Source organism: Talpa europaea (genome assembly GCF_964194135.1).
Source record: "Talpa europaea genome assembly, chromosome: 2".
NCBI classification, from domain to species: domain Eukaryota; kingdom Metazoa; phylum Chordata; class Mammalia; order Eulipotyphla; family Talpidae; genus Talpa; species Talpa europaea.
Genome location: NC_140068.1, coordinates 15,890,894 through 15,907,496, shown reverse-complemented (window position 1 = coordinate 15,907,496; position 16,603 = coordinate 15,890,894). Strand labels below are relative to the sequence as shown.

Here is a 16,603-nt window from a genome sequence, read left to right as displayed (position 1 = left end):
TGAGACAACTACAATGTTCCAATTTTATGCTAGTTACAAGTAGATTTCCTTATGCCATTTTTTTCCTGTAATTTTTGGGAAATTGGTAAATATATTAATATTCAGACAAGATTTAGTTATCTATAAACAAGGGAGAATACAACAAAACTGTGGGTGATGGCTTCATGAGTGATGGTGGGAGTATTTGTGTATTAAGAGGATTTTCTTTATTCAAGCATAATGATGTTTACAATTTTTATTTCCAACTTTTATAGTTTTTGTATGTTTATCCAAAAATTATAAATTTTTTGATTTGTTCTAATTGGGAATCTTTCTAGAGTATATAGATCTTTTCTTGCCTTAAGCATAGTTTATGACCATATATTAAACATTTTTTGAATGCCAATCATTTTTGTGAAGATAAAATTAAAGGCTTTAATAGCTACATGCAGCCTTACAGTTCTTCTAAACAAGGCCTACTCAGTCTTTTTTTAATTAACCCCCTAAGAAGCCATTTCAGATCTCTGCCCTCTGAAATTTTAATACTGTAGGTTTGTTATGTATCTGTTTCTGAACTTTATAGTTATGCTTTGTACATAACAAAGAGTGAATTTTTTCCACTTCCCTCAGTCACAAAGAACTACTTACTGTTTCTGCTGAGACTTCCAATTCTAATTCAGTGCTGCCTGGCTCATGCATGTAAAATGGCATGTTCAAAGTCACATAGCATAGCTAAAATGACATTTTTCTTTACAAAATTATAATAATACTCTCTAGACTCTTGAATTCTGAAGAATTGGTAATTTTTTTCTAACTACTATACTTCTGAGGTTTTGTGCTTTTTTAGTGTGTATGTTTTATTGGGTATCTTCTTCTTGTCAGACTCTTCACATACATTATTTCAATTAATCCTCACAACAGCTGTAGGAGACGGGCAGAATTTTCACCAATGTGATGTCTATGAATAAATTGAAGTCAAAGAATGTAAGGAATACCCAAGATCACACAGCTCAGACAGAGATGGGATCGTGGCTAGCAGACTGTCTGCTAATGTTGGTGGCAGCTCTGTGTACACGCCTCTGGGATCTGTCTGTGACTCCACTTACTGTTTCTTACCTATGATGCATTTAGAAACCAGACTGATTACAGATATGGGGGCCTCTGCTGTTAAGTGTTGTCAGTGCAGGACGTGGGCACTGTGCCCGCCGTCAAACTACTAGAAGGCCTCACACACACCTTTCCTCTTATCTCCCAACTGTTTTGTGTTTACATCATTGTCAGCCAAGTTCTGCAGGGGTGAGGGGTTATTGCACTTGCACATAGAACACTGAGGTTGTGGCATAGTTTGTGATATGTTTAATATCAGTTTTTTTTTAAAAAAATTATTTATGCATACAAGAGCTTGGGTACAGGCCAGGGATGGGGGGGGGTGAGAGGATTCATCAGAGACAGAAATACTTTGCTGAGGGGAGCAGCGGGTGAGAACATGAGAGTTCTGCTGCAATATGTGGGTTGCTCCCGGACTGACCAGGGATCAAATTCATGCTGCCCCAGCTGAGGACTGCCTCACAGTGCATTGCTTAACCCCTTGTGCCACCAAGGAGGCCCTGTTTAATATCATTTGTAAGGAAATGTTTCATATGAATTACATTTGGCCTAAGTAAGTTGGCTTTTCATCCACAGTCCGTTTATCTATGCTGCCAGAATTCAGTACACTTTGATAAACCGAAAGCTTTGAATTGACATGAGGCTATTGACTAGTCTTTGCTTTACCCCACTTACTGAGAATGGTCTTATTTCTAATTGCAAAATATTAATGTGTTTTTTGGTCGTCACCCAGACCCTATTTGGGGGTGGTATGTCATAGATGCCTTTATAACAATAGATCTAATGTAAAAAAGTTCTTACCTGGCTTCTGCTATTTTGGATTCCGTAAGCAACAAGTCTTTATATACATTTTAAACTAACTGACATATCTTACCCAGAACTCTGCCTGGGAATTTTGTTCCTTATATCTCTTCATGACAATTAACAAGTTTTTTTTTTAACTATAAATTGAGTAGTGATAGTTGGCATGTACTTATAGTAACTTTTGGATTGTAGTGAGATTTAAGATGCTTGATTTGGTTCTGAAACGTTCTTTTAGTCCTTTGTGTGTGTGTTTGTGTATGTGTATGTATATGTGTGTATGTATATTTGTGTACATATACATACAAATGCACACATAGTTGCTTGTGCTAAAATATTTGAAAGGTAATGAGACAATGACTTTATTCTATAAAGAATATCTATAAAGCATATCCAAAATCACTAATTACTATATATTTTTCTCTTTGCCCTTATCTCCCAGAAGCCATAGCTTGCCTGTGTCATGTTAAAAGAGAAAACTCACTGGCTATGGCTTCTGATCATCCTTGATAAAAATCTTTTATCTGCTTTTAACAGTGTGAACCTTGAACAAGTTATTTCAACTCACTAAGTCTCAACTTTCTTGACTCTAAATTAGAGACCATATCTAATGTATAGGATTGCTGTGATATGCAAGTTCCTTGTACATGATATGTGTCAAACAAAATGTTACTCCAGTCATCATCATCTGCTCATATACTGTTCTCCTCAAAAATCCATTGCTTTTCAGACTGTTTCACAGTACTGCCTATGGTTCAATTAGTGGAAGATTTGGTTGTTATCAGTTGTTTATCTAAAGTCATTTTGAATAGTCTCTACTTACACTGGTAAGATAATTGATTATCAGTACACTGAATGCAATAGAACTCTCCTACATGTTTTTTTTTACCAGATGAATCATCTTAGAAAATACAAATTCCTGGGCCTCCCTAGTGGTGCAAGAGGTTAAGCATAGCACTTCTGAAGCTATCTGCAGCCTCTGCAGCATGAGTTAAATCCCCAGCCAGTGAGGGAGATACCCACATGGCACAGCAGACCTCTCCTTTCTTGCTTGCTACTCCCCTCCGCAGTGTATTTTAGTCAGTCTGCCTGTTCTGCTCCCTGGTGTCTCTGGTGGATCCTCTCACCACCACCCCAGACCCCAGAGGTCTGGCCTGTATCCCAGCCCTTGTATGCATAAATAAATAAATCTTTAAAAAACATATATTAATTTCTAAGTTAGTGTCCATTGGGCTACTCTAACAAAATACACAGACTGGGTAGCTTTAAGCAACAGAAATGTATTTCCCCAGTTCAGGAGGCTGGGAGTCCTAGATCAGGGCTCCATCACGGTGGAGTAAGCGCCCTGTTCTGGGTTCTGGGTTACAGACTTCTCTCTGTATCCTCACATAATGGAAGGGGTGAGAGAGCTCTCTGGGACCTCTTCTATAAGGATGTTGACCTCATTCATGAGAACCCCATCCTCAGGACCTGATCACCTCCCAAAGGCCAACCTCCTCATACTTTCATATTGGACATTAGGGTTTCAACATAGGAATTTTGGGGGGGGGGCACACACCTACAGGTCATAGCAGTTAGTAAAATCACCACATTGCTAAATTTATATTGCATTTAAGTGTTTTCTGCCTAAGCAGAAGCCTAACCATTCTAAAGATGTAGGGTGTTGTATTGAAAAAAGATAGACTTATTTCATGTGAGGGCATATATACAGACTATCTAGTGAAAGAATTTTATTTTCTTCTTTTCAAAGGATACTGTCTTTCTAATTAACGTTAATTAACATTAATAATGTTCAGCTGAATATGTGGAATGTGCATAGTTCCCAAGAAATTACATAAATATTGTATATACTAAAGAAGGTCTTGACTGTTATGAAAACAGATTAATTTCCAAAAATTTGAATTTACTTTTAATTGCTTTCCCAATTTTGTTATTGCATATTTTGAAATTTCCATCATTTCTGTTATGATTTTTGCAGTAGTGGTTAGTCCATGTCCCTATAGATTATTAAAAATAAAACATTTTTTCTTCAGCATTTATCCATTGTTAAGCTTCGTCAGTTCCTTTTAAGAATGATCAATATAAAATACTCATATTGGGACTGTGTTGTCTGGCTTGACATCAACCAGATCAAGCTTTGTGCTGTACAAATGGATATTGTAGCAGCTGTCACTCCCAAATCAATGACACAGGTGAGAAGTCCTGGCAGCTTTATCCTCCAGTCTACACACTGGTGCGAGGTTCAGAGATTTGGGTCAGTCAACTTGATTTATCCTCTCAAAAGCTTACTTCTTTCCCTGAAGGTCACCTTTATTTTTCAACCTGTTTCTTTTGTTTTCATTGCTTGCATTTAATTTTTAGTTTTCTCTTCTGAGCTGGGAAGGAAGCTGGCAAAGAAGAAATGTGTAAAAAATAGACTCTATTTTCCTCTTCTGTTATATTGTTTTAATATCTCAGGTATTATTTTATTGCCTTTAAAAAAATTACCAACAATATATTTGTGGTAAATGCCTAAGAATGTTACTGTTTCCATTTTGTAAATATTAAACTCAAGCATGTAAATATTTTCTCAGTATTTATAATTCCATATCAACAAACTCAAGGCCCTTAGCCTTTGATTTTGCTTTCATTTCTTCTTTTTCTTGTGAGTTAATTAATTAAGTACATGTTTAGCTTCCTTTTTTTAGGAATTTTTTTTCTTATTTTTAAGATTTATTTATTTATACAAGAACTGGGTTACAGGTCAGAGGTGCGGGAGGGTGAGAGAATTCACCAGAGACAGAGCGGGGAGCGGAACAGGCAGATAGACCTAAAACACTGCTGAGGGGAGCAGTGGGTGAGACAGGAGAAGTCTGCCGTACCATGTGGGTTTCTCCTTGGCTGGCCGGGAATTGGTCCCGCGCTGCAGAGACTGCAGACAGCTTCATAGCGCTGCGCTCAACCCTCTGTGCCACTGGGGAGGCCCTAGCTTTCTTTTTGTCAAGCTCTGTAATCAGCCCTGAAGATCCACCATAAACATGCCCTATTACTACCTCCAGGTAACTTTTCCTAGACAGAACCTTATAGTAAATAAGAAAATGACATGTAATTATAGGTGACTGTATTGGAGGAAAAGGAAATTCAGAAGGTGAATCACAGAAGAGGATCTTACTTAGCATGGATAAATTTAAAAAGCATAAGTTAAGAAATGATATTTGAGCTGATTCAGCTTACGAGGAACCATCTGAAAAGACTTCCAGAGTAGGGCCTCCCTGCTGGCACAAGGGTTAAGATGCAATCTGTGAAGCTATCTGCTGCCTCTGTAGCACAAGTTTGATCCCCAGCCATGGAGCTACCCACATGGCACAGCAGACCTCTCCTTGCCTGCTGCTCCTCTCAGCAGTGTATTTCAGCCAGTGTGCCTGTTCTGTTCCCCACTCTGTCTCTGGTGAATCCTCTTATCCCCTATAGCTCTGGCCTGTACCCCAGTTCTTGTATGCATAAATAAATAAATCTTTTTTTTAAAAAAAGACTCCCACAGTGAACAGCATATGTACAAGTCATGAAGCAGGAAGGAGGATAGAATGTGATTAAAATAGTATAAATAATTGGTACAGGTCTGAGATATGGTGAAGGAGGAGTCAGAAGCCAGGTCATGTAAGACACAGGAAAGAGTTTAGATATTCTAAGTAAAATGAAAAGCTACTAGAATTGTTAAGCAGAGGGAGTGGCATTATCTAATACTATAGGGATATAAGGGAATAATTGGGAAGGGATGTTGAAGTAAATGATGTGGTCTAGGTGAGCAATGGTGGGCTTCCTGGGTTATGTGACAACAGTTGTGGAAAGATGATGATTCTGAGATATATTCTGAGAACAGAATATATGTTTTGCTAGATTACATATGTGGTGTGAGGGATTGGAAGCAATCTATGTAAACTGATGTGTGGTGGCACAATTCCCTGGGGCAGGTTGTAGGAGTGTTGGGGACAGAAAAATCAAGAATTGTATCTTGACATGTTCACTGAAGGTGATGTTTTGCCTCCTGGTTATAGGTCATGTGAGCAATTGAATATCTGAATCTGGAACTCGGGTGTTCTCAGATGTGGATTTGGGAGTTCTCAGCATTTACATTGGAGGTTAACTGTGTGGATCACTAGGGAAGGAGTAAAGATAGAGAAGAAAAAGATGCTTGGCTTATTTCTTAGAACTAAACAGGAGAGAAGAAAGGGAACCCTAAACACCTACCGAAGAAGTAGAAAGAAACCTGAGATTTGTGGTGTTCAAAGTGGTGGGAAGAGAATACTTCAAAGAGAGAATGGAGAGAGGAGAGTATTTCTCTTTTTCTTTTAAAGATTTATTTATTTTTGCATACAAGAACCAGGGTACAGGCCAGAGATGCATGGGGTGAAAGGATTCACTAGAGACAGAGTGGGGAACAGAACAGACAGACTGACTGAAACACATTGCGGAGGGGAGCAGCGGGCGAGACGGGGGAGGTCTGCTGCACCATGTGGGTTGCTCCCTGGCTGGCCAGGAATCAAACTTGTGCTGCAGAGGCTACAGATTGCTTCACAGTGTGGCGCCTAACCCCTTGTGCCACCAGGGAGGCCCAAGAGGAGAGTATTTCTAAGAGGGAATTTTATATCCTACTGAGAAATCAGAAAACATGACAAATGGGATTCTATAGATTGGAGATTACTGGTGATTTTGAAAAGAACAGTTTTAAGGGAGTGATGGGAGTAGAAGCTAGATAATGAGGTGATGAAGAAGAAACAATTTGTAGAAAGAATCTCAGAAAAGTTTGTTGTGAAGAGAGACAAAGAGTGTGTAGGTAGGAGGTAGAAAGAGTGTGTAGGTAGAGTGTGTAGGTAGGAGTGTGGAGGTGTAGGTGGAAACAGCCTAAGTGCCCATCCATGGACAATTAGATCAAGAAGCTGTGGTCCATCCATGGTATGGCGCCCTGTTCAGCCATAAGGAAAGATGAAATGCAGCCGTTTACAGCAATCTGGAAAGACTTTTTTTTCTAGCAAAGAAGTCAGGCTGACAACGACAATCTTGGATGCTTATATAATCGACAATGTTTCAAAGCAAAATACTTATAAATACTAGAGGACACCAATAAACATAGTGAGGATTCAGATTTAGAAGGAAGGGTCAGGGTATATAAAGGATGGTGGTATGGAAAACAAAAGTTTGCAGAAGGATTGATTGCTCTAGGAAACCACTACACTTAAGACAAGGTATAGGGATTGTTTTGAGGAATCTGCTGATTGCAGTATAGGGTTATGGTCTAAGGGGAGAATGGTTTTGTGGGTGAATTGGGACAGATTGAAAAGGCAGGGAGTAGTATAGCCCATGTTGGTTGGCTAATGAAAACAAAATGTTTGATAATAACTTAGCTAAAAGGGCAGTAGGGTGTGATGAGGTAAATCCTCTTATGGAGACAGCTCGGTGGTCTTGAATATTTACTGGCAATGGCAGCCCCAGGGATAGCCATTATTTGGGTTCTACAAGGTTGTAGGTAGATTTTATGGGTTGGGCGTTCTCCTGAGCTAATGGTGTGGCATTAGCAGCCAAGGGAGTGTCTGTAACTCCCTTGGAGCAAATTGTTAAGAGGTTGGGAATAGTTCAATCTATGTGTTATAAGTATTCTTCACCAAAAGATCTTAGTTTGTGAGAATGTCAGAAGTGACTAATTTTTCATTAAATAGACTGCATTTCCCTGAACTTTTTTTCAGAAAAATGTTATTTTATTTACAAAAGAGCGAAATTACCTTGTGAAGGTGTCCATTGAAAAGCTTAAAGAGTTGTTTCATTTTAAGTTTTCCTATGCCACTCAAACTACTGATGCCACTATTTTCTGCTTACAAGAGATAAACATATTTAAATTTCATGTAACTGCAAAGGTCAACTTTAGTTATTTCAAAATTTAGCAGCACATTATCTGTGGGTTTCCTAAGATAATTTTTTCCATTAAAGCCTGAAAAAAATTGCATATCTCTTTGTGTTCAAACACTCTTTTGACCAATTATCTATACATGCAAACTTGACTAAACAATGTATATCTTGTAGCTTAAAATATCAAGTAATATTTAACATCTTTTAAATACCATTTAAAAAAGTCAGTTATGTGGGTGGCCATGTGCTGTTATGCTACAAAATGACTATAAGCTATTTTGTAGCATATCATAGTTGCTTTTATAACCACAACCTCTTTTAAAGCTAAGAGTTTACATTTAAAAAATCCCAGTTCCCTTTAATATAAACTTATAAATCTGTCACCCATGGAATCCTTAAATTTTTGTGAGAAACTATTTATATTTTCAGTCTGTACCATTTCTTGCACGAAAGAATTTTTTTTAGTCTGTACCTTCTTCTGTTTGAACTAGAAAATGTTATTTGTCCTAAAACTACCCTTTATACTTCAAATGTTGTATCTTTTAAGTTTTCAGTCAATCAATTTTTTTTGATTTATAGATTTTAGAAGATTAACAAAAAATCTTCTCTGCCTTTGTCTAGTTGCCACAATTTCCTAAACTTAAAATCATCTTTTCTGGATACTGTTCCTTTTCCTATATTCTCTCATCACATTTTCCAGAACTTCCACTGTTCTGAGATGTAGCAAGAAGAATAGATGCAAACTCTGCACTGAGAATCAGAAACTAGTATAAGTTCAGTGTTGGGCGGGATCTTGGTGATTATTACTGCTCCCCAGCCTTTTTGCTGTGTGTATACCACTCTTCTATTCCCATCAGTAACATTTCAGTTCCATGCAGTAATTCTTAATGAAGCTGAATTAGACAGCAGAGATAGGGTAAGAATAGAAGAGCTCATCTAGCAGATTTTATAATTTCTGTGATAGGTTATGTAATTTTCAGAGGGCCCCTGGAGATTCTGAAATGGGCCCTTTATTCATCAAGTCCAAGTTTCTCATTTAAAAGATGGATTGGATATTTGAAGCGATGTACCCTAAGTCATACAACAGTAAATGACAGAAGTGGTGGAAATAAGTCTCTTTTGTCTGAGAGAAGTATACAACTGGCATTAAATGTAACTTGCTAGCCTATATGTATTCCTGGGCCTTTAATTTTAGTGACTATTTCTGGTCCTAAGATACTATGATAAATTATATAAAATTCCTTGAAAAATGATTAAATTATTCTTGTATAGTCCACACTGCAGCCTTGGAATTAAATTTTAAAAATGAGTAAAATGGGCGATACGGAGAACTGATGTCTGGGAGCTATGTTTTCTCAAGAATTCTTGTTAATTATTATAATTTTAAAAATCAGACTATAAATTATATATAAATTTATATAGTAAAATATTATGTACTATGGTTGTATGCTTTTGAAATGTATGCTTATCATGCTATGAAGACAAGTTTCCTTCTATAAATGGAATTTAATTTTCAGCATGGACATTATTCTCATTGTAGTTGATTCTACTAATGATAAAAATAACAGGACACCAAATATATGTGAGTTAAAAGAGTTCCCCAGTACACATTATTAAACTGCACATTTATATGCTATAATTAAAATTAGTTTCCCAGAATTTAAACAAATTTATAACCAGGATTAGGAAAAATGTATATTGAGTATTTGCTATATCTTGATATATGACTTACTTTCTCCTTAAAATATTGCTGAAGGGAGATGTTGTTCCTATTTTTTGTATTTGTTTATTCAAAAGCACTTGCTGAATTGCTGTGTGTGGACTCTGGGAGTATCAAGTGCACTGATGATTTGCAAGCTAAAGCTTTCGAATCAGAAAACAGCCTCTTTCAACAGGATTGGAGATGCAATGAGCTAGGCCCCAAAGATAGGGAGACTCTCATGGGTTATCTAAGTGGATTCAGTTCCATCACATAAGTCCTTAAAAAAGCAGAGGAGAGAGGCAGAAGAGTAGGTCAGAGAGATGTGACATGAGGACCAACCCAATATTGCCGGCTTTGAAGATAAAGGGACCACAGCAGAAGGAATGTGAATAACCTTGAGAAGCTCAGAAAGTGGAGGAAAGGGATTCACCCCTGCAGGCTCCAGAAAGGAATGCAGCCTTCACCCCTGCAGGCTCCAGAAAGGAATGCAGCCCTGCAGACATGTTGACTTTAGTCCAGTGAGAACTGTCAGAAGGTAACCTGTAGAGCTGTGAGATGATCAGTTGTGTTGCTTTATACCATTAAGTTGGTGCTGATTTTTAAAGCACCAATGGCATGCTAATAGGCATCGTAAGGGAAATCATGGAATGCTTTGGGATGAGGTACCATTGGTTTGGACAGTGTGTGCATTAAGTTCTGGAGGGTAAGTACAAATTAGCCAGGTAGAAAGGGGGAAGTTAGTGAAGGTAGATGTCCTTAAAGGATATTTTGAGTACAAGAAATACAAAGCAAAACGCTGGATGGAACAGAAACATTGATCATTTTGAAGATTACAAATTGGTTCATTCTTGTGGGTAAATAAAGCATTAACTTGGAGTGGTGAGATGATTCATGGGATATAAACAAGACTCAGACCATGGGGAGCCTTGTGTGCCAAGCAGAGTTTAGAAATGATGGCAATGAGGCTTGAGGAGATGGGCAGCTGCCAAAGGCAGTGGTGATCCTCGCCAGCCTTGATCTAAAGCTGCACGCATCTGCTTTCCTAAACAATGTGGTAAACATCTCTTAGCATCATCTAAAAAATGTTTTGTGGCAATTTCTTATAAAGTGACTATTTATAAAGAAGAATTTCCTTTCCTAATGATGACCAGTATATAATTTGTTAGTTTTATAATAAAGGGTATTTTTTCTGGGTTCAGACTGTTCCTCTGTCATTGAAGTGTGCTGCTGCTGGTGTCGCTGACCCCATGGAATGCTGTCAAAAGCCAGGTGTTCTCCATCCCCTTGGCTCACTTCTCCTTGGCAACATTGCGCTGGGTTTCCCCCTTCCTTTGCTAATCTGGACCTTTATGTTTGTTGGGTAGGGAATCCTCTGACTTCACCCCTGGGGTTCTTAGATATTGGCATCCTTTTCTCTACTTTGGGCATTCTGCAGAGTTAAGAGCTGAGCTGCATTAGCTGTTTGCCACATAACCTATTATGTACATATGAATATTCTTAAAAACAATGAATGCTGATTATATAAAATGTTAGATTTTGACTATTAGATTTCATAATGGCTAAATTTATGAGTGTTCTTAACATAGATAATTAACTGCTTATGTTGCTCCTTTTAAGTTTTTGCTTTCTAGTGTCATTTTGGCACAGTCTTAATATTGGTTGATAATTATTGATATTGGTTGGTTATTTTTAATATTTTTCTGTTGCTATTTCAAAAATTGAAAACATGGGCAGGGTAAGGTGAGAGATAAAACCACCAGCAATCACCCAAATTCTGCTGGGTAACTTCTAATTTTTAAAAACTAAAGAAATATATGCATATGAATATCAAAAAAGTAAAGTACTGACAGGTTTATAGCAAAACATAGTGTTTCTCTCACTACTGGCCACAGTCCCCTGCCATAGGGGACACTACTTGCTTTTCTTACAGCTTTTTATGCTATTTATACATTTCCATATTTTAAATAACATGGAAATATTCAGTTAATCAGTATTAGACATCATCTATTCTAATCCTGTTCTGGTAAATTATATAAGATGTAGCTTTCTTATGCCACTGTTTTCTTCCCTTCCTAATCTCCCATTTTTCCACTTTTTTTGGTAGTAAAATGCACATAATATAGAATTTACTATAATAACCATTTTTGAATGTTCATTGGTATTAAAAGATGTGCATTGTTGTGCAACGCTTGCTACCACCCATCCCAATAATTCTTCATCTTGCAGAACTGCAACTCTGTCCATTAGAGTCCTCCCCCACTACCAACTCCTGACATCCATCATTATAGTTTCTGTCTTTTTTTATTATTTATTTATTTATTTATTTAAGCACGGGGTACTGTCAGAAGCGCAGGAAGGTGAGAGAAATCACCAGAGCCAGAGCAGGGAATAGAACAGACAGACTGATGAAGTACACTGCTGAGGGGAGCAGCGGGCGGCAGGAGAGGTCTGTGCGCCATGTGGGACCCTCGCCAGTGGCCGTGTATAGAACCGGTGCTGCAGAGGCTGCGGGCAGCTTCGCAGCCTAGTGCTCAACCACTGTGCCACCAGGGGAGGCCCAGTTTCTGTCTTTATGATTCTGTCTACTCTAAGTCCTCATATAAATGGAATCATACAGTGTCTTTTTGTTACTGGCTCATTTCAGAATTCCTTTCCTCTTCAAGGCTGTATAATATTCCACTGTATGTATATGTGCATTTTTTAATATGTTCATCTGTAAATGGGCACTTCTGTTGCCTCCCAATTTCAGCTATTGTGAATAATACTGCTTGAACTTGGGTGTACAGAGATCTCTTTGAGACCCTGCTTTCAGTTCTTTTGTATACAACCCAGAAGTGAAATTGCTGGATCATGATAATATAATTTAATTATTTAGGATTGCCATGCTATTTTCCACAGTGACTTTAACATGTGATCATTGCATTTTTAGATATGCAGATATTCAGTGTTGCCTTTATTATGTCACTCTAAACATCATTGAGAGCTAAGCTCTGAGTTTACTGTAATTTTGTTTTACCTGAAATTAATAATTGTCTTGTTTTAATAGGCTTAGGTTTCTTTGCACCTATTAGTCATTCATCCTGCCTTTTCCAATGACCTGACAATATAATTTCCTATACATTCAATCACTTTAAGCAGTTTATCACTTCTAATATATTTTCATGGATACATCTATTTTGGAGATATGCTTTCCAGGTCTTCAGCATAGCTGTCATCCTGGGTATTTTTCTGTGCTTGCCTCCTAATTTCTGGGATATCATGTTTTTGTTTTGATCCTCTCTTGGGTTATTTGCTTGTTTTATCAGATTGTGTCCTTTATTAGTTTTGTTAAGACCAGAAAACATGGCAGTTGGAATGGGGATGATGATCTGGATTCATGAGCCTCTTTAATTAGATTTCCTTTCACCATTAATATGAGAGCCTGTTTGCTTCTCCCTGTGTTGGTTCACTTGTTGTTGTGCTTCTCATAGCTGCTTCTTTCTTAGCTTACAAACTGAGTTATGTATAAGACATCTCTCAGTAGCTTCTGGAAAAACAGTGTTTGGGAGATGATTATAAAAATCTATTATAAATAGAAAACCATTATTCTACAAATGCTTACTGTAGTGTAATAATAACATAGAGACACAAAAGACCACTTCTGTGTGTAGTGGGTTTAAAGAATAGGTGGACAGACAAGAAATCTTAATGATAAGATCACAACCCAAAGACTTTCCCAGGATGCATCTGATTAATTTCTGTGTTAAGAAAAGTACTGGCCTTTCATGACTTGAAATCAGAGAAGCTAATTGGACTGGGATGTACTATAGAAGGTAGTCCTTAACCCTTCAAGACGGGTAAGATTTTAAGTAGTGGAGAAGATGGTAAAAACATTTAAGGGGTTATAAAATTTTTAAGTGGACATGGTACTAACAATATTCTAGAAAAAAGGAGCATACCACTTTAGCTTGAGTAGGGTATTGGAGAAAATTCGGGGATAAAACTGGAAAAGAAAATTAATGGTAGATTGTGGAGGACTTTGAGTTGCAGGCTAGCAATCTGATAAGCAGTCAAACACTGTTAGAAGGTTTTTAGTAAGCAAATACTGAGATGAGGTTGATGACATAACAGAATGTCATAAATGGAATTGTAATATATAGCTTTTGTGTTTTCTCTCACATAGTAGAATGCATTTGAGATTTCTTCTATGTTGTTGCATGAATCAGTAATTTATTTTTATTGCTAAATGGTATTCCATTATGGGCATGTACCACACTTTATCTGGCTATTATACATGAAGCTGTTTTAGACATTTGCCTGTGGATTTTGCATGGACCTATGTTTTCAGTTCTTGTGTTTAAATACTTAGAATTATGATTGCACAATTTTATATTAAGTGCATGGCTACCTTTATAAAAAAAAATGACCAAACTGTTTTTCAAAATGGCTGTACTGTTTTGGACTCTTACTTGCAATGTATGGGAGTTGCAGTTACTCTACAGTCTTATCAGCACTTGGTATAGTCATTTTCACAGTCATTCTTATTTGTATTGACATAGCAGTGTGGCTTGAATTTACATTTCTCTGATGATTAATGATACTGAGCATCTTTACACGTGCTTACTTGCCATCCATCTATTTTCTATGATGTGTCTATTTAAATCTTTTACCCATTTTGAGAATATGCTTATTAGTGTATAAAAATATTTGTTGTAAATTTAAAAACATGCAGGAAAATGCAGATAGGAAAATAAACCACCTTAAATCCTAGTGTCCAGAAATAACTCTTTTAATATTAACATTCCACCTATTTCACCTTCTATCTATATATACAGGTAGAAAGAAAGGAGGCTGGATGGTAAACAGTAGGAGAGTGGATGGGCAGAAAAAATATATAAATGAGATACTGTTATACATGCTGAATTTAAAAATTGTGATAAAGTTCATACATTATAAAAAATATTCTTTTGAAGTGTACAACTTTGTGATTTTTAGTTTATTCACCATGCTTTGCAACTCTTACCATACTCCTATTTTCAGAATATTTTATCACTCAGTCCCCAAAAGATACCTGGGATCCATTAGCAGTCAGTCTCTGGTCACCTTCTAGTCCAGTCTTCGAGCCTAAGCAACACCTAATCTACTTTCTCTATGGATTGACTTCTTTTGGGTATTTCTTATAAATGGAATCACATAATGTATCCTTTTGGGACTGGCTTCTTTCACTTGGTGAAATGTTTCCAGGTTACATCATGCCGTAGCATGAATCTATTCTTCATTCCTTTTTAACAACTAAATAATATTTCATGTGCCGGTGTACTACATTTTGTTTATCAGTTATTCTCTCAGTTGATGAACATATGTGTTGATTCTACTTTTCTGACTATTATAACCAATGATGCTATAAACAAATAACATCTTTGTGTAAGCATATATTTTCAGTTCTCTAGGGTTTAAATAGTGAAATTTTTGGCACCCAGGAGTGAAATTGTTGGTACCCATGTTTTAAAATAAGTTTGTTTTCTTATTATGAAGTTTTGAGGTGCATTGTTTTAAAATTGTAATTTATAGCTGTTGTATCTCTTAAATCCTGCATCTTCAGGATAGCCTTTTAATTTTGGTGTAGATTTAATGAAGGATTTATGTAAACTTGATTATACAATGTTTTCCACATATTAAATTAGCAGAAAAACAATATGTATCAATCTCAGTTGCTTAAAAATATGTAAAGTAGGCCTGCCGATTATTTTTCATAATCTTTCTTCTAATTCATTCAGTCCTTGTACAAGTATTTAATGCCATTGTGTTTTGAGTGTCAGTCATTACACTAAGTTACTGAAATAACATATAAAGGATACCTGGTAATTGTATACAAGTTGTATACAGTTATATACAAGTTGTATTCTTTAGGGTGTGGATATGATTTTGTTCATGTCCATGTGTCTCTTCCTGTCCCTCTTCTCACAATTCATGACTCCTCCATTGAAGATCCTTCAAGATGCACATATAAATAAAGCTTCAGTTGTGTTCGGTGCTTGAATAGCGAAGGGTTCCTTTGGGGCTGGCTGTTAATTGTATCTGCAGGGCGTGTGTGATGTGGACTGTCACACTGTGAGGGATGTTCATGCCTGTTATGCTGTTTTTGCAGCATTGCTGACAGACAGAGTGCCCTGGAGGCTGAGCTGAGGACGGTACAGGCCTCCCGCAGGGAACTGGAGAACTTCCTAAAGTGGATACAAGAAGCTGAAGCCACGGTTAATGTGCTGGCGGATGCCTCTCAGCGGGAGGATGCACTCCAGGACTCCCCCCTGGCCAGGGAGCTCACCCAGCAGATGCAGGCAAGTGCCCAAAATCACATCAGTGTTTTTATTGAGTTGTGCTCTTTTGATCTATCTACATGCAAATTTATTACCATTAAAAGGGGAAGTTGTCAGCTTTTCTGTATCTGAAATATCCACGCTCCTCTGTGAATAATTGGTTTCTGGAAATGAGATCTGTAAAATACTTTTTACTTAATAGAAGGAAAACACCTTGTTTTAAGGCAGAAAAAGTGTTTATTTAGACTTACAGGCTCATCGCTACTCTGTTTTCTGTCATTTTAAACACTGTTGTAGAGATGTTTCCTCTTGGTATGAGGTTGTTTCTTTCCTATTTATTATAAATACTTAGTTTAAAAGCACAAAGCTTTTATAGCATAGTTTACAACTAAGCATTAAGGTTGAAGGTATAATTTTTGTAGCTTTAGCTTGATCACTGTGATTGATATGCAATCTGAGTTAATTTTTCTTTTACACAAAATGAAATAATACAAATTTTTTCTTTAGAAAATATATGAGGAATCTTATGAAGCCTGTCTGAATCTTTTCTTTCGGGCCCCAAGAACAACTGCCTCAGGGACCTTGAGAGAGAGAGAGAGAGAGAGAGAGAGAGAGAGAGAGAGAGAGAGAGAGAGAGAATGAGAGAGAGAGAGTGTGTGTGTGTGTGTGTGTGCTTGTAAGTAATCTATTCTTGCTAGCCATGGGCCTACTGACTTAGAATTTGGTTGACCACCTTTTTCTTTGGCGAAATCTCCTTGTCTGCCATAGTTTCCATTTTGAGTACTTCCTTTGCCCATGTCATTCTCACACATTTGGATGGTTCTGATGCACTCATGAG

General features: G+C 37.2%; 1 protein-coding gene across 1 annotated transcript in view; it reads left to right on the top strand.

Annotated features, from left to right (window-relative positions):
- The window catches only part of UTRN (utrophin), a gene marked incomplete at both ends in the record, with an annotated part of 425,527 nt that overhangs the window by 176,624 nt on the left and 232,300 nt on the right, over positions 1-16,603 (top strand). The window contains one exon of the mRNA XM_084229017.1: positions 15,597-15,786. Within this exon, the coding sequence (XP_084085143.1) occupies positions 15,597-15,786 (190 nt within the window). The remainder of the gene's footprint in view (positions 1-15,596; positions 15,787-16,603) is intronic.